The sequence below is a fragment of the Durio zibethinus genome, chromosome 21 (genome assembly GCF_047325235.1).
Source record: "Durio zibethinus cultivar Kanyao isolate XHJ-2024 chromosome 21, ASM4732523v1, whole genome shotgun sequence".
NCBI lineage: Eukaryota > Viridiplantae > Streptophyta > Magnoliopsida > Malvales > Malvaceae > Durio > Durio zibethinus.
In genome coordinates, this window is record NC_143182.1 from 2,637,109 (window position 1) to 2,655,968 (window position 18,860).

An 18,860-nucleotide genomic window follows, 5' to 3' on the forward strand; every position below is an offset into this window, starting at 1 on the left:
CCATTGAAGTGACTAGCTTCTTTCAAGTTTTTTTCATTCTAAGAAACCCTGCATTGTCTTCTTGTACAATTATTCCCGTAAACAGTACCTTCTTTGTCTCTCTCCAAAAAGCTCTTTTTATTGTGCCGCTGGATTCATCATCGGTGACCTCCTTTTTTTTTTTTTTTTTTTTTGCTTTTTCGTCATGAAGGATTTTTTTTATATGTGTTTTCGTGATTTTGGTTTGATTTTTTTAATCAGGAAATATAAATTACACCATGGTTGATTTCCTGGCCATAGAAAAAACTAGAATATTGTCAAAACTACAACAAGTGCGGACGAAAAAGACGATCATCATAGCCAGTTTCAGAAAAACATCATAAAGGAAAAGAATTTTACATGATTAATAATCATTGGAAAGCGAAATGTTTGGATTGCTGGAAAAGGGGTTACCATGGCAAGTTTAATGGCAAAGCAGGTTCCTCCTCTTCATACTCTGCGGCATCCAAGTCATAAAGATGTGCCATTTGAAAAACTTGGATAGAAAGTATTGTCTCATTAAAACTAAAAACTAAAACCATGATCATCAATCGAAACATAATGTCGGTGATAGGAACCCTAAGTAAAATTAAAAAAAAAAAAACAAGCAGATAAGTAATCTAAAAAGCAGTGAATATTGCAATACTGTTATTGTTTAGATAAAAGAAAAATCAGGTTGTTGGAAAAAAGAAAATCAAGAGAGAGGTGAAGACGTGAAGTTAAATACAAAATGAATTTTTTCAGCTTCAATAATTGATTTATGCTATATGAAATTATAAAATGTCTGGTCTAAAAACGTATTATATACGGAAATTTTACTAAGCTCACGAAATTGTGAGTGCAAAAATTTTGTTTAAATTTAAATTAAATCAATTAATTTATATAATTATTTAATAATTTTAAATTTTAATACATGTAAGTTTTTTTATAGTCTAACTGCAAATTTATTTGTAAAAAAATTGTCAATGTTAGTGAATTTCATGATATAGCATTTCTTTTTCAAAATTAATTGAGAAATTTTGAAATAAATTGGATGAACAAAATTTTGAATGATAGTAAAGCTTATATGTTTACAAATATTGCTGAAGAAAACGGATAACTTGAAAGTTAATTCATAGTAGATGTGATGAAAAAAATCAATAAATCATCATTGTTTTATTATTTATTGGGTCCAACAGTTCAAATAATTAGTCTATTAGTTCAACCATTACCCTTTATGATTTAAAGTTAAATTATTTTAAAAAATTCTATTATTTTTCGAAGAAAATAATGTGAGAATTGATAAGCCAAATCCGTTTTAAAAAAGATATTTTAAACATTGAATTTTGTAAAATTAAATCCAACTTAAAAATATGAAGTTTTATTGTGTTCGCCATAAAAAATAAACATAAAATTTAAAATATAGGAAAAATGTTGCAATAATTTTTTAATCATCAATAATGATCTAATGATTTTTCGTATTTTTAAATTATGATTTTTTTTAAAAAATATTTTTATATACATAAATAAAATAAATAGTAACCATACAATCAAAAGTCAAAACTCATTCCCCAATTTAATTATATATGTGGAAAAAAATACTCTATTAGTACAATTATATGAGTTAAATCTATTAAAAATCAACCAAAGCCATCATTGTTAAAATAAAAAAATCAAAAAAATAGAAATCAGCCAAAGCATCATTGTTAAAATAAAAAATAAAAAAATAGAAGTATAATTTTTAAGGTAATTTAATAGCTACTAAAAATTTTCAAGAACGAAATAATAAAAACCCTAAAAAAATACTTAAAAAAAAACATTAATAAAAAATGTGGCATTGGTGTGGTTGCGACGCCCCTTTCGAAAGCGTGGAGATGAGTCAGACAGAGATTGTTCTTTTACTGCTTTTCAATTCTAAGGTTTCCTCTTCCTTCCTCTCTCTCCCTCTCTCTCTCTTTCTTTGGCATAAGCACTCTATAAACTCCCTACCATTGCCCACTAGTTTTCACTTACTTCAATATTAGTGCTCTCTCTCTCTCTCTCTCTCTCTCTGTCTCCTTCAGTTCTCTTATTTGCTGTACTTTTTTTTCTCTCTCCTATTCTGCAATTCTTGTTTTGATTTGGATTTTTTTTTCTTTTTAAATCTGTCCAAACCTTTCAATTTGTTTTCAAACCAAGCATTATTTCATTACGTCTTCTCTTTTCTTTTGGTTTTTTTTTTAACAACCCCATTCTCTTCTCTTCGTATCTCTCTTTCTTTTCTTTTTTGCACGCATTCTTCTCTTTTTTTTTTTTAATCTCGGCAACTCCCTCAAAAAAAGGTTCAACACAAATGAAGGTCTGGTTCCTACTTTGGGATCTCTTTCTGTTTACGACTAAATTATGCGTTTTTCTTTATTGGGTTTCTGATTCTTTATGCACTTTTAGTTTGTTTCTTCTTGATTTTTCTTGGGTTTTGAAGGGAATCTTGAGGCTTACTGTTTGATGGGTTGTTCTTGAATTCGATTCTGATTCTTGTTTTACACTGATTCCTAAGAATAAAAAAAGATTCTTTGATGGATCACAAGACTCAAGGGAGTTTCTTTCAGTGGAAGTTCCATTATTTTTATGACTTTGTTTAGAAATCTTTAGCTATAAGGAGACAATCTTTTCGGCTCAAAAGTTTTTGTACTTTGAGAATTTCATAACAAGATCTTTCCAGCATCTTTGATTTTGACATCTAATTTAATGTTTCAATCAGTGAAAAGGATCAAAACAAGATGACTAATTTGATTTTTGCTCATGTTCATATTGTAACTTGAATGAAAAATTTCTCTATCATATATCCTTACATATTAATTATCAAAAGCTTAAATGATTCTGAAACAGATCTTTTGTTTTTTAATTGCAGAAGTTTGTGCTGAAATTGGATTTGCATGATGACAAAGCCAAGCAAAAGGCTTTAAAGACAGTCTCATCTCTTGCAGGTATACATCTCTTGCATTTCTTCGTACCCTTCAAAGCTTAAAAAGCTTTAATTTAAGCAAATTTCTTTTCCTTTCTGTGTTTTCTGTGAGTTTAACATTTTACATTCATCTTTTTAAAGTATGTATCTTTGCAAGAATTCCATCATTTGAAAAGTTTAACTTTTTAACCTTTTCTAGAGGCCTCTCTTTAGTTTTTCAAATTTGGTGATGAGAAATTAATTTCTATAAAAACAAAGATTTTCGCATAAATTAGTGACGTGACTCTGAATAAAGAAAATTTCCTTTAAAAACGAAAAAATATTCATATATTATTTACTAGATAGCTGTCCAAATGTTTTCATATTAAACACTGAAAACGATGGGACTGCTTAATTTTGAACTTTGTTTTGGATTGTTTTGTTGTCTCTTGTTAAAATATCTCTTCTGCCAATGACTTGCGGATCTTGATGACAACAATTTTCTTCCTGCAAGAGGTATGATTTGTTTTTAACTTGAATCTAGATGAAAGCATATTAAAATGATTGAACTCATGGAAAAAAATTGTCGTCATGTGATTCTTCTTTGGAGCTAGATTTGTAGAAGGAATGGTTTTTCCTTTTGATTCGCTTTTTTTTTTCTATGCAAATTTGATAGGAATTGATTCCATTGCCATGGATATGAAGGCAAAGCAATTGACAGTGATCGGAACAGTTGATCCTGTAAACGTGGTAAGCAAATTACGCAAGTACTGGCCAACCGACATAGTGTCAGTAGGGCCAGCTAAAGAGCCAGAGAAGAAGGAGGAGCCAAAGAAGGAAGAACCCAAGAAAGAGGAGGAACAAAAGAAAGAAGAGCCCAAGAAGGAAGAGGAGCAGAAGAAAGAAGAGCCTAAGAAGGAAGAACCAAAAAAAGAAGAACCCAAGAAAGAGGAAGAGAAGAAAGAAGAGGAGAAAAAGCCACAGCCACCGCCAGACCCCGTTTTGGAGCTTGTCAAGGCCTACAGAGCATATAATCCTCACATGACCTCTTATTACTATGTTCAAAGCATGGAAGAGAATCCAAATGCTTGTGTTATTTGTTGACTAGGCATTGGTAAAAATGGTGAGGGATTTCTCAAATTGGTGATGGATTTGAATGTCATCGATGAGAATAGGAGGTAAACCAAAGAAGCGAACTCCTTTGTATATAGATGGTGACGCCTCGTTAATCCTTTTTTTCATGTATAAGTAATGTGATGTGTAGGGACTAGACTGAATAAATGAAAATTTGGAATTTGTTTTGAACCCATCAACCATGGCCCATAAATGTACTAAATTTATACTAGTCTTAATCATCTGCCAACTGTGCTTCTTTTTGAATCTTCCTTCATCCCCCATCCCAAGCCTCCCCCACAGCCACCGCCCAAACAAAAAGCTAAAGCAAAATCAAAATCAAAATTCTACCTTTGAATTTGAAACTCTTTGAACGTTAATGCAGTGCCACTCAATCAGTCAATTGATCTTTATTATTTTAGGCTACTTTTGCTTGCTACGGTTATTGGGGGAGGAGGGGTGGATGGTAGCTGAAAAGCCAAAAAGTTAGCTCAAATGTTTGACTACTCCATGTCCATGGTGAGTCTGAGAGCAATTCTCATTTGAAGATTTCCTTCCTGTCTACATGTTTTGTTACAATATGTTGTACATGTCATGTTAGGTCTGTAGCCTTTGTACTAATCTATCAATCAAACCTCTTACGTGAAAACAGATTGGTCCCAATCCATTGGTCGGTTCATTCAAGTAATCATTATTTTTTGCAGGTTTCTATCCCCTTACAGAATTTAGCCATTGTTAGCTGGAAAGCAGAAGGTTAACTGATTTACCTCATGTAATTTTCTGTATGGAGAAGCATACTTGTCATTATTCTTTTCATAAAAAAATTATTTCCTTGTTGAATCTACAAACTTTGGAATCTCCTGTACTTCACTGTATTTGTCATCTAGTAACCCACCTTAATTCGCTTCAAATTAAATTCATCAACTCTTTGAATAATAAATTAATTTAGCAGAACAAGAATAAAACACAGGTAACTGTTTTAATCCAATATTACACATGAAGACCACGCCATGGACCTATACCATTCATGTATTAAAATTGAAAAATGCATGTGATCCAACATGTGTCTACTTTTTCCATAATTTTATTCTTTCTTTCTGATAAATATTAGGTGGCTCCTCTTAGGCATGTGCACATGATCTTAAACAACTGATTAAATTAATTTTTTTATGTATTTTAAGATTTAATTCTAATCATTAAAATTAAAAATTCAATATTCTTTTAACATTTTACACAAATTTTACTTTTCAGCAAATGTAAAACAGTGGAAAGCTGAAAGACTTTGGAACCAAAGAAAATTTACCATAAAGAACCCCAGAGATACTGAGAAAATAATGACTTTGTTTTCAAGTTTCTTCATCATGAAAAAATGCTTTACGCAAACTTATCAATGTCTATCTCTTCAGCTTAATCCATCTTTGTCACATTGTCTATTGGCCAATAACAGAAGTTGTGTCTAAATTAAGCCTCTCAAGAACTTTATCGTACCTATAACCAATAATGTACATATCGTATATTGAATGCACTTAACCAATAATATCATTCCCCAGAGGACGTATTTACCAAGCGATAGAATCGGAATGCAAGGGCTGGCCCCTTCACTGCAGTATGGAAAAGAAGCCTAAGTTTAGCCAAAATAATTGTGAACCATCTTGTCTCTTCCATTTGTTTAAAAAGTTATAAAATGCCCAAAGATTTTCCAGGGTGAGGGATTTATATGTTAAATTTATTAATAAAGCATTTTCTACTACCGAAAAAAGGTTGATGATTCATCGGCATACATTATTGAAAAATCAATCTTTAATGGCAAAGTAAAGCCATAGCATTGAGCACGACCAAGTTCAGTTCCATCTAAAGATCAAGGCTTTTAGATACTATTAAAACATGATTAATGTTTTATGCTTGTCTTTAACCCCCCACATACTTGTAAGACATAATATATGAGAATAAATTTATCTGTCATATTTATTTACGAATGGTATATGAATGATGATATTTAACAGATGTGACATAAACTAATAAATAGTAATAATTTTGTCAGGTTGATTGGAGAAGCAGAGAGTAGAGACGTGAAGAGTGAATAAACCAGGGAACAGAGCATAGTTTTGTTTTGTCAAAGGGTCGAACCCCATTTAAACAGCTAATAATTGGTTAACAAGCATGCGTGCCTAATGTTCTCTTGACCTGATTGATTGTCGTCTCAACCTTATCAAATTTTCTTCACCTTCACTTCCATAATTAGTTTCGTGTTAGCTCTGCTAAGCTAGTAATCAATATAAACATGACGAAAGCAGTAGAGGGAAGTAGAAGCCATGGAGGGCAAATAGAAGCTTACGCAAGTCAATGTTCGATTGAGCTAACAAAGCCAAAATTTATCCTGTCTTCTTCACCAAAATAACAGCGTTTAAAGATTTGAGTGTTCGGTTCTGGACTCTGGTAATGAGATATATATATATATATATATATATATATATATATATATATATGGAAAGTAGAAAAACTGGTGTCATATATACAAGAGATAACTTGAAGGGGCAACCAACTGCAGGTTTGGTTACAAACATATTGCTCTTGGTGGGGGGCAGAATGCCTATTTTGGTTGGAGAAATTACTTCAATTTTACGTTTCTATAAGGATTCACATTCAACCAAACTGATGGAATGTAGATCCAATTGCCATCTGCCACTATCACAGTTTGGTTGACAATAATGACCTGTTTTTGCACTGATCGTAACAGAGAACATGTCTATATATATGTGTCCTGATGCTGATAAATTTCATCTATAACAATAAAATATCCATCCCTACATTTTTTTTTTCCAAAACATTGATAAGAGTACTTTTTCTTTTTGTTATATTAACTTTTTAATTATTATTAATCTCCTCTTTCTCTTCAATCGTATTTTCTCAAATGCACCAATTGAGTAAGATACAAAAATGACTTAAAAATGAACAGAGCATGCACAGTTGAGGTTGATTTTAATTAATTATTAACAATGCAGAAGTATATATAAAGATATTTAATTTGGAAGATAATCATAAACATGCATACAGCACGCACCATGCTAGTATCATATATAATAAATAAATAAATATATATATATATATATATATACCTAATTTTTTTACATCAGCAAACCTAAAGTTAGACGTCAAAACATCCATTGTCCAAACTTTTACGTAAACACATATATTTTTGGGAATCAATGCATTCATAGGTTACCAGTATACTTCTTTCAGGATTGCCATGGAATATTTAGCAATCGGATCATGACCTGAAAACTTCTCAATTTCATTGAGTCACTGTTTCAAATGGGGTATATATACAAATGTCCAAGAAAATTTGCATATAGTTTTATCCATAATGCACATGCCATGATCACATCATGTTCCATGCCATGGTTGTTTGTCTGAGCTGTTTTGTTTATATGTTTGCTCCACCAAAGCAAATTGAAGGCACGGATACTGTTATTGCCAATCCAATGATGTCATATTGAGTATTTAGCATCCACTTAGCTAACCTTTAGTTAGTGATTAAAATGTTAAATCAAAACCCATAAGAATGAAGATAATTGAGAATCTTAGTGTTCTCCACAGCGACCTCAAGCTTTAGATGCACACCACAAATTCAATTCATAAAAATAATTAGAATCCTAAATCACATTTATTATTATTATTACTATAATCAAACATCTTGGTACAAACTAAGACTCCTAGAATAGAACAATTACTACTAGTACAATGCATATCTCCACAAAAATAATGCTTACATACAGCATAGACTTTATAATTTGGAAAAAATTAATTAGAGAAAAAGATTATTATTCACCACCTAAGCTCTAAATCAAGAGGTTTAATAAATCGGCGTCAGACTAAAAAGACTTAAGTACCAAATTAATCTGAGCCATAATAATCTCTTAAAATGATATCTATGACAATGAATTTCCTATTGAACTTTTATGACTTAAATTACTAATTAAAGATGAATACGATGAACTACGAAGATTAGACATGCAATGCTACGTTGTAATTATTACTTAAGTCATCGCCGGAACGAGGGGCGAGTGAGGTATCGGGGAGTGAGGGGAAATCATGGGTGGAGACATGATACTCTCGTCGTATAACCTAGAGGAAGAGAAGCTGAGGCGAAGATTTTTCTTTTGCCAACGTTTTGACGTCTCTGGCGCCGCATGATCTTCTTCCTTTCCTTGAAGCACAAATTTTCGAATTCTGTCAAGTGCTACTTCCACTGTCTCACCATCCATGTTTGCAAAGCAGACCCTGAACCAGCCAGGTTCCGAGCATTGGAAAGATGAACCTGGAGAAACATTGAGTTTCACTTCATCGATAATCACACGCCACAATTCCATTTCTCCCTTGACAGTTTGTTCTTTAAGGAGGGGTCGCATGTCCATCCAGAAAAACAAACCAGCATTGCTTTTTAGACAAGAAATCCCCACTTGTTCGAGTCCCTTGGTGAACACATGGTGCCGTTTGGCTAACCTCTTTGAGCTTTCCCTTAGGAAATTCCCAACAAAATCCTCGTCAGAAAGCATTGAAGCAAGTAAGTATTGAGTTTGCGAGGAGACTAATCCGAAACTTGACATCTTGCGGGCACAATTCACAACTACATCATTGAATGAGTAAACAATGCCAACTCGAAAACCAGGAAATCCCATGTCCTTGGACAAGCTGTAAACAATGTGAATCAGATCACGGTTACAATCCATATCTTGTATAATCTCAGCAATGCTAATGAATCTAGGAGAGCTGAAGACTGTAGCTGCATAGATTTCATCGAAGACAAGGTGGATGTTCTGTTCGTTAATAAAACTGACTATGCTTCTCATTGTCTCTCTGTCCAAGATTGTGCCTAAAGGGTTTGAGGGGTTTGCTATGATCACGCCTTTGACATTGATGTTTGATCTTTGAGCTTTTTCATAGGCTTCTTCCAGGGATGCTCTTGTTATACGAAAATTGTTTGAGCTTTTGCAGTCAACTGGAACTATTTCTAACCCGGTGCGCCATCTTAGGTCCCGGGCAAATCTGCATAGTTTTTAAATAAAAAACAATTGACTAAAACTGATATAGGAAGAGTATTAGAAAAAAGAAGATTGACTATATATAAAAGAACAAGTTGTACATGAGCCTTTTATAAGGAAACCAAGTAAGAGGAGAATTGTCCAAACAATTGGCTAGCTATATCCTAAACTTAAGTCAACGTAAAGATCTACTGCATTATTAGAATTTTCTGCAGGTCAAAGTTCAATGACGAAAGTCCAATTTTCTTCATATACCATATATGTAATATTCATCATAAATTTAGCTATAAAATGTTTATTTATATATTTACTATATACTGCAAATTGGTTTCTTAATTTTTTTAAATCACGCAACCTCTGAGCGTGACCTAACCTATTGAATCAAGATATCCAACCAAGTTTGAATTGTTTTTAATGTTTACTTTAAAAGCCTAATTCTACTCTTCTAGGTATAGGAAATTGCCCCCTATCTCACTAGCATTCTATAGTGAGAATTAATAGAGCACTTGAAATTTTAATAAGCAAGAAAATAACCATTTTTGGTTAATATCTTCCAAAACCATGTAGCCGTGCCTCTCTTTCTATATTTCCAAAGAATACTTTTCTTTTGTAGTTTTGAAAACTTAAAAATTTCATCATCCCTAACCCACAAAATGTATTAATAGAAGCAAAAGTCCTAGTAAGAGTCGTATTCTATTTTGTATTGAAAAGTATAGTATTCTATGTTTGCAAGTCAAAACTCAAATTAATATAAAAAAACCCAAATGAAAATAAGAATTGACAAAAAAAAAAAAAAGAGAAAGAAAGAGTATGTACGCTGGATAATAAGGTGAAGGTACAAGAAAAGCGTCGCCGGGGTCGGCCAAGCAAAACATGACCGTCTCGTTTGCTCCTGTGGCTCCGCCGCTCATAACTATACGGTTTGGATCAAATGTGACCCTGTTTCCTCCTACCCTTCCCATAAACTTTGCCAGAGCCTGAAGAAGAAAGTAATAATTAATTAGAAAATGCCGCCATTATTTGTTCTCCATTGGGTTTGAACTAATATTTTGTTAAGAATAGAACTTAAATTTTATAATAGATTTATTTGAAATTGATTAGATATTACTTGATAAATAATAATAATAATAATTTTAAAAAAAATTATTCTTAATTGGTAAGTTTGACTTACATAACAAGAATTTTAAGGAGAAATGTATTTTTAATAGATAAGTTAGTATGATTATAAATAGTTGAAATGAGTTACTTATGAAAAAAAGATGTAAAAGAATTGTAAGATTTTTTAGGATAAACACCTTATAGGATTACTAAAAATTTACATCTTATTGGTGTGTATGTTAGAGTGGACTAAAGAAGACTAAGAGAATCTACATAAATATGGTGCATGTGAGTGGATTAGAAGAGACTAAAAGGGTTCATGTAGGTATGGATGCATGAGTATATATAGATTTGTATTTGTTTATGTTAAAAATACTTTATAGGACTAAAAGAGATTGAGAGGGTCTTATTAGTATTGACTATTGAGTGAGATTGGTATGATTTGTGTATGTTTATAATTTTTTATAACTAGTAGCTCTTTTTTCTCATCAGTAGGCGTAGGTCAATTGGACTGAACCACGTTAAATTGCTATTTCTTATGTGCTTGATTAATTATTTGATTATGTTTTCGCTGGCTTGATTTGATAAAAAATTTTTACCTAACAAGTGGTATCAGAACTGTAATGATCCCTAACAAATGATATTAGAATTGATGGTTTGAACCATAGGAAGAGGCAAACCCTGAAGAACTCGATACAAGAGAAGAGTTCGAATTCATGTTTTGATAATTAAAGATCAATTTACGTGAAATGTGAAGATATATAAAAGAAGATAATTGTGAGATTTTTATTGCAAGTAGAGCCAAATATATCTAGCATGAAGATAGATGTTTGATGAAATTTGAGTCAAAGTAGATATTGTTGGGAATAATAACTCAAATCCTATAAGAGATTTGTTTGGAATTGACTAAATATTGCTTGATGGACAAGAAAACTTACAAAAAAAGAATTTTAAAAGAAAAGTGATTTTTAATAGGTAAATTTGACTTACAGAAGAAGAATTTTAAGAGGAAATGAATTCTTTATAAGCAAGTTAATATGCTTATAAATAAGTGAAGTCTCAATACAGTTAGTTATAAAAAAAATGTAAGAGTTGTAAGATTTTATAAGATAGATACTCTATAAGACTACTGAAGATTTATTTATTATGAGTATGTATGTTAAAGTAGACTAAAAGAGACTGAGATGATCCACATAGGTATGGTGCATATGAGTGTATATAGATATGTGTTTGTTTAGGTTAAGAATACTCTATAAAACCAGAGAAGATTAAAAGAGTCTGATGAGTATTGACTGTTAAGTGAAGTTGATATCATTTGTGTATATTTATAATTCTCTACAATTAGTTAATCTTTTTTTTCATTCGTAAATATAAGTCGATTGAACTTAACCACATTAAATTATTATCTTTTATGTGCTTAATTAATTGTTTGATTATACTTTTGCTGATTTGATTGGATAGAGACTTTTTAGCTAACATGTTTAAGTATTTTCGTACCTCTATAAACTCTTTCAGGCCGTGATAATCTTGGTAGATAGCAATATCTTTGAACTTATCAACTCCTTCAGCAGTGCAGATGGAAGCATCAGGGTTTTCGAGCATCCACTTTTTTATCAAATCAAAGCAAAGCTGAGAAAAGAAGAAAGATGGAAGAAGAAAATGGTAACTAGTTTGCATGCGAGAAGTAGATAATTGTAGTGAAATTCAGGGTGCCACCCAAATAAAGGATAAACCAACCGACCTGATTCTCAGCTAGTCCCATTTGGATGACCCCATTAGGATTCTGAGAGCGGTGGTAAGGGTCGCTGTCGTACGCTTTCCACCCATCAAAATACGGTGAATTCTCTCCATGTCCGTCGTTAGTGGCTTTCCTAGATAAAAGCTGTTTATTCTTTCTAGTAAACTCCATTTGCTCCTCCTACAGTGTGCTGCTTTAAGTTTCAAAAATTGAAGTGGCAAATAGTGATAAAAGGAATGTTTTATGGGAATCGGTGAAAGGTTTGGCCTCGATGGCAGTCTATTTATAGGAAGAAGAATTAGACTGAAGGAGGCTGAAGGAACAATGAAACTAAAAGTCTATTTTTCATACACACATGGTTTGAAACTCGAAAGTAATTAATTTTGCGAAATCAAAGGGATAGTACTACACTATGTTTTAATTTTGGTCTTTTACACGAGCATCTTTATGGCCGATTGTCAAAGTTATCCCCAAATGTCTTGCAACTCACAATTATCACAATTATCATGGACAAGTGTCAATAACACATTTTCTTGGGGATCCAGCTTCCCCAACTTTCCCGGGGCTGCTTCTTCAGCCAGGGGCAAACTCCTCTTCGTCTCTTCCCTTAAAATGGCAAAAACTTATCTTCTCTTATTTGTTTGTGACTAACACAGCGTGAACCATCAATCCAACTAACAAATATAGGAAGCCAATTTCAGCATGGCTTGGGTAAAGCAACTAATGATATTTTGGGTAATTATACGATCCCTGCCGTCCACGATGATCGTCTTTGATTTTGCGTTTGACTTAATTTCTCCTACCAGGTTTCCGGGCATTAGGCATTAGACATTAGGCATTAGGCATCAGGCATTAGCCGTTTAAAACGTGATAACGTGTTTTTCGTAGCCAGTATTTCCTAGAGAGTTACTCCAAATTCAATCCAATGAAGCTGCTGCTCTCTTACTCACCTGAAGTAGAAATCAAAGTCTACAATACGACTCAGTTTTAACGTTTATCATGGATCAAATTAAGTACTATGTGATCAGTTTTATGTCAAGGAACCATAGCCTGAGAAACTTTAACCACGTGAAGCTTTTATATCCCGATGGTTGAATTTTGCTGCCATATTAACATTCATTGCTCGTGATGCATAAAATTTGAAAATTAACACAAAATTAGGAAAATAAAAAATCACATGCAATTATATATTCTAATTAAACATGTTTATCGTAGAAAAAATAAATAATCTTCATTACAAAAAAATTTTTTTTTTGGTATTTAAAGTTGTCAATGATTTAGATGTTTAATTTAAGATATAATGTTTGGACGTTTTCTTAATTAAAAATATTATCTTTAATTTTATTCAATATAAAATTAAATATTTTTTAGTTAAATTAAAATAGAATTCCATTACTACCGTGTAATACATAAGTGTTAAAATAGAGTGATAGCAAAAAAAAAAAAACAAACAAACAAACAAAATTGTCATTTAAGCTAAAATACAGCAATCATTTTCTCTCATTTTTCTACATTTTTTCTCATTTTCCTAGTCTTTCTCGGGCAACCAAACATTTAAAAATAACCAAGTCAAAAACCCAAAAAATTATCCTTCTTTTCAAGCCTAACCCATCATTTTTTTTTCCATGCTTTATCAACATCCAAATAGCTACAAAACATATCAAAAAACTCTAAATCAAAAAATAAAATTATATTAGATAACCAATCTCAAAGAATCAATTTTAAAAAAGAAAGCCAAACCCATAAAAATATTCCGGGAAGATTAAAAAAAAACTCCTCTAAAAAGGATCAAATTCTCAACAAAAAAATAAAATAAAATTCATGCATAAAAAAAACTAAACCTTTGTCAAATATTAAACAAATAAAAACCACTAAAACTAGAACAAAAAAAGAAGAGAATCCAAATTTGAAGAGGAAACAAAAACCAACAGTCTCTTTCCAATTGAATGAAAGAAGAAGTTAAAATTACCCGAATGAATAGCTCCTTGATTGAACCATTGGTGCTTGCGACTATTATTGAAGGGAATATTTTTTGACAAGGTTTCATTTTAGCATAAAAGATTATTATTTAAAAGATAAAAAATATTCCTTTTCTAAATTAACTTATTATTTTTTTCTTATTTTTTCACACTTTCTTGACATCCAAACATCCACAAAATATATATATAAAAAAAAAGTGAGATTCAAACTTTAAGGAGACAAGAAGTGAAGAAACGATAAGAGAAGCGACAAAAACGTAGATTCAAAAGCAAAGACAACTACAACAGTAAAGGAAATGCTTAAAGAACTATTTTTAAGATAATTTGGTTTTGAGTTTTTATTTTTTTTTGTCTAAAATTTTTGAAAAAATTAATATTTTTACTAATAAAGAACTTAACGATTTTAAAATTTAACAACGTGTACATTACACTTCTATTACGAAGTATTATTTTGAACCAGTTTGAAAATATTTAATTTTAAATTGAACCAAATAAAAAATGATATCTTTAATTAAAAAAACACTCAAACGTTAAGTTCTAAATTGAGCATTTAGTAATTTTTACTCACTAAACTTAAAAATTCAACATTTTATCAACAAATTATATAACTATTGATATTATTAAATAATTCAATGTAAACATTACTCATCAGTAAGAACTTCATCAATTCTACTTTATTCAATATGCCTAGCAAATTCTTTTGCACTACCAATAAAATAATTTGAAATATATATAATCATGTATTTCATTTTTTTTTTCATTCACTTAAATAGTTAATTGATCTTGTATGTTTAAGAAAATCATCCTTAATTGATTAAATCCTTCATAACTAAAATATTCAAAGAAAAATATTTTAACAATCAAAGAATCAAAATTACAAAAAATAAAATTAAAGGGCTTATGTTATTCTTTGTCAAAGTTAATTAGTTTTTGTTATTTGGTCATTGTATTATAATGTTAGGCATTTTTTAATTATGAAGGTTTACCCTACCTAGTAATTTCAAGCCCATGTTAGTTGAAACATATCACGTTCTGTCACAAAAACTTCTTTTTCAGCGAGTTATAACATTTCAAATATTTGAATAAACTCAAAAAAATTAATAATTAAATAACATAGAATCTAATTTTTATTCGATGGAATCTAATTTCAAATTCAAAACTTAGACAGATTAGAATCACTTCTATCTTATGAAATTTCAAATAGTTGAATCAGTCATATTTGAGTATCAAAGGAAGTCAAAGAACAATATACTTCCACAAGATGGAATTTGTTTCAAATATTTTATTTGTACTTTTGTTCCACATATATAAGAATGAACTTGAAAGCGAAGTCTGAAACCTAAACACGATCTGAGCGAAATTCCATACATTCATTTTCCACAAAAAAATCAAGTAATTGATCAAGTTGATTGAACGTCATGGGTGAGATGACTAGGATTGAAGTGTCAGACTTTACTAGATATGCATTTGTTGAAAAGTGTTGATTTTTTCCACACACACAAAAGCTCCGTAATTTCGTAGAAAATAACTTTTAAAAAATATTATCCTATCATATAGATTTAAAAATCTATAATTATACTTAATTTAAAGAATTATCATCAATCTTTTTTTAATTAAATGTGATTGATCATTTAATAAATTTATCATTTTAATGAGTTCTTAAGTTTAATTAAGAGTCCCTAAAATAATAAATTTTGATTTACTAATTAAAACAGGGTTCGAGAGTTTGGTTACATATGAGAAATGTTATAACACTCTCACATACCCATCTAAAAAATGTTATATATTTTATTTTAAATTATCTTAAAGTCTTAATTCTAATTGTCTTAAGTTTAATATTGAAAATAATTTTTAAAATTTCTCTATCAATCTTGTAGAATTCTTAAAAATATTTTCTCACCTCAAGAGTAGTCAAGAATCTAATTTATTTTTTTGAAGAGGCTCTGTCGTCGGAAAAAAGTTTGATCATTTTTTTATTTTACTTTTATTATTGATAATATATCTAATTATTTTACTATTTAGGTCAAATTAAAAATATCATCTCAACTAAAAATTTTTTAAATAATCAACAATTTATGATTATTAAGAATTTCACCATCAAAATTTATTTTTTATTTTAAATTTTTCACCAGTTGGGTCTATTTAAAAAAAATTTTCTATTTTTTCACCTTTAGAAAAAAAAATAATATGATAACTATTTTCTTAAAGTTTCATTTAAATTCTTCTACCATTTGGGATAAATTTAAAGAAATTTTTTACCTAGAGATTTTTTTAGAAATTTACATTTTTGAAATTTCTAAGAATCTTATTATTGGATAATTGTTAAATATTTTTCAACCAAATTTTTAATTAAAAAAGAATACAATTACTTTTATTAAAATTTCATCTAAATTATTCCACCATTTGGAATAAATTTAAAGAAATTTCTTACCTAAAGATTTCTTAAAAAATTTATTATTTGAAATTTCTAATAATCTTATCATTGGATAATTATTACATAATTTTCAATCAAATTTTTATTTAAAAAATAATACAATTACTTTTATTAAAATTTCATCTAAATTATTTCACCATTTGAAACAAATTTAGAAAGTTTTCTCACTTAGAGATTTCTTAAAAAATTTACCATTTAAAATTTTTAAGAATCTCATCAATAGGTAATTAGTAGTTAATTCTAAATTTTTTATTAAAATTTTTTTATTTTATTGATTGAAAATAAATATTAATTATTATTATTATTATTGAAACTTTATCTAAATTATTCCACCATTTGGGATAAATTTAGAAAAAAATTTCACCTAAGAATTTCATAAAAATTTATCATTTGAAATTTTTAAATATTCCATTATTGGATAATTATTATTTGTTTTCAAAAAAATATTTTATTTTGTTTTAATTTTTTATTTTTTCTTAAAATTTAATCATGTAAAAATACTTTAAAATAAATAAATAAATAAATACTAAATAGAATTGGCTCAGTTTCAGCGACTGCGACGTGGCTTGGCTTCAGGCATAGAAGGTAGCTCCAAAGATATGGCTCAAAAAGTAACTCGACTCAGCTTGAGACAAAGGTTAGAATGGGTTAAAAAGCAGCTTGGATCAGCTCGGCTTGAGACAAAGATTGGAACGACTTAAAAAATGGCTCGACTCGACTTGAAACAAAGGCTAAAATTGGTCAAAAAATGGGTCAACACTTTGAATCGGGTTGAGCCAAATAGAAACATGGATCCTGAGGCTATTAAACCTCTAAAATGATGTCATTTGACCAGGCATATAAAAGGATAAAATTTTTCTTTTTCTTTTATATTTCTCTTCCTATCTATCTCTCATCTTCTCTTTTCTCTCTTTCTATCTCTAGAACCCCAATAACACTGGTTGAACTTCATTAGATTCTGAGAATTTACGTCGAAATCTGGGTTGAATCATCAAAAGTTCATCGATTTATAGAAAATTAACATCGAAAACTGAAAATCATGCCGAAAACTGAGAATCTTGTTGGAAAGTTGCCAAAACTTCAAAGGTTGTCAATAAATTTAATTGAAAACTGAAAATTTTTCAAAAAAATTTTCAAAGAAAACCTGTAAATCTTCTTTTCAAAACAACAATTTCCTTAAAATATCTAACTTCTTTCATGTGTGCATTGTTTTACTTTTCTATGTGTCCTCTGCTTGGTTGATTTAGGTTTGTATTTATAAGGTTCAAATCAAGAGAACCTTATATCAATAGAGTTTCAATTTTCCTTTAATTCTCCCTTCAAATTTTAGGTTTAACTCAAACTTTACACCCTAGACAAACAATTTCATTTAAACTCAAACATTTGATTTCTTTTTCATTTTTTCATATGTTTTTCATTTTTTGAATTAACAAAAATAAATAAAACCCCAAACAGATTTGAGTGTCTACAGCTGCCTCTCTTTAAGCATTTTTTACGAAAGAAAAATTATGCAAAGACGTAGACAACCTAATCATGAATCAATTTGACACCTTTTTTTTAAGCATATTCAAACTTCTTGAATAATATAAAAACTCTTCTAAACAGAGGCTCCACAATTTTTAAAAAATAAATAAAGCTCTTCTAAGTAGAGGCTCATGACTTCTACAAAAATAAATAATGCTTCTCTAAATAGAAGCTCAACAACTTTAAAAAAATAAATAAAGCTTCTTTAAACAGAGACTCACAGCTTTTAGAAAAATAAATAAGGTTCATCTAAATAGAAGCTTAACGACTTTTGAAAAGCAAATAAGGCTCTTCGACAATGATGTTCAAAAGTCTTATAAATCATCAGAAGAAATTATAGGAGATTATACCCATAGGTCATACAAATCATTCCTAAAATAGAAGAATGCTCCTTTGAGCAAAGGCTTTACAACTTCTATAATTGTTTTTTCTTGAAACATATTTTTTCAAAGATTAAAATTTTACCTCAGAGGTCTTTTTTTTTTTCAAATAAAAATTTAAAGTTTTTTCATTAAAAAGTTTTCATATCAATCTTCTCCAAATGAGATCTTGAAATATCCCTACTTCATGCACTAGACATTTTTAAATGCAATGCATAATATGCACTAAACATTCAGAAATGCAATGCATGCTATTCAAATGTCAAGCTTTACTCCAAAATTTCAAAATCTCTTGACATGAAAATTTTCAATCTTTCATCAAAGTTAAAACTTTGTAAAGATTATCAAGATAATGATATAAATACATTTTTAATGATGCAAATGCAACAGTCTAGATTTTTAAAAAACTGTAGATGTCATATTTTAAATTATGATTCAAATGTTTATTACATGATGTAAGTGCATAGCCAAACCAAATTACATACATGTATTGTTCAAACTACAATGCAAACGTAATAAATGTAATGCAAATGTCACTAACATTAATGTCATGAAATTCTAATTAATTGTGGTAATATGGTTATCAAGACTCTACCATCTCTCTTTTTTTTTTTAGCCTCTCAACACTAGCC

General features: G+C 29.9%; 2 protein-coding genes across 3 annotated transcripts; one reads left to right on the forward strand and one right to left on the reverse strand.

Moving 5' to 3' along the window:
* The first annotated feature begins 1,941 nt into the window (after positions 1–1,941).
* On the forward strand, positions 1,942–4,233 carry LOC111304782 (heavy metal-associated isoprenylated plant protein 39-like). Of its 2 annotated transcripts, none has more exons than XM_022901714.2 (3): positions 1,942–2,335; positions 2,888–2,963; positions 3,597–4,233. In XM_022901714.2, exons 1-3 carry the CDS (start codon positions 2,330–2,332, stop codon positions 4,022–4,024), a joined length of 510 nt encoding a protein of 169 aa, XP_022757449.1. In that variant the 5' UTR covers positions 1,942–2,329; the 3' UTR covers positions 4,025–4,233. The 2 variants fall into 2 exon arrangements, with proteins under 2 accessions (XP_022757449.1, XP_089606909.1); XM_089750783.1 differs by having other exon boundaries at positions 2,003–2,335; positions 2,888–3,436.
* Positions 4,234–7,675: 3,442 nt separating this feature from the next.
* On the reverse strand, positions 7,676–12,166 carry LOC111304783 (1-aminocyclopropane-1-carboxylate synthase). The gene is made up of 4 exons (XM_022901720.2): positions 11,915–12,166; positions 11,671–11,802; positions 9,892–10,052; positions 7,676–9,079 (listed from the first exon to the last, which is right to left on the reverse strand). The coding sequence occupies exons 1-4, from the start codon at positions 12,080–12,082 to the stop codon at positions 8,071–8,073; spliced, it is 1,470 nt and encodes a 489-aa protein (XP_022757455.2). The 5' UTR covers positions 12,083–12,166; the 3' UTR covers positions 7,676–8,070.
* Positions 12,167–18,860: the final 6,694 nt, after the last annotated feature.

What these genes read in the sequence shown, in the direction of transcription:
- LOC111304783 (XM_022901720.2), bottom strand. Translation starts at nt 12,082, where the DNA reads ATGGAGTTTACTAGAAAGAATAAACAGCTTTTATCTAGGAAAGCCACT. An exon ending in TGGGACTAGCTGAGAATCAG is followed by an intron (nt 11,803 to 11,914) that starts GTCGGTTGGTTT and finishes TTCTTTTCTCAG; the next exon opens with CTTTGCTTTGATTTGATAAA. An exon ending in CCTTCACCTTATTATCCAGC is followed by an intron (nt 9,080 to 9,891) that starts GTACATACTCTT and finishes AAAACTATGCAG; the next exon opens with ATTTGCCCGGGACCTAAGAT.
- LOC111304782 (XM_022901714.2), top strand. An exon ending in GACAGTCTCATCTCTTGCAG is followed by an intron (nt 2,964 to 3,596) that starts GTATACATCTCT and finishes CAAATTTGATAG; the next exon opens with GAATTGATTCCATTGCCATG.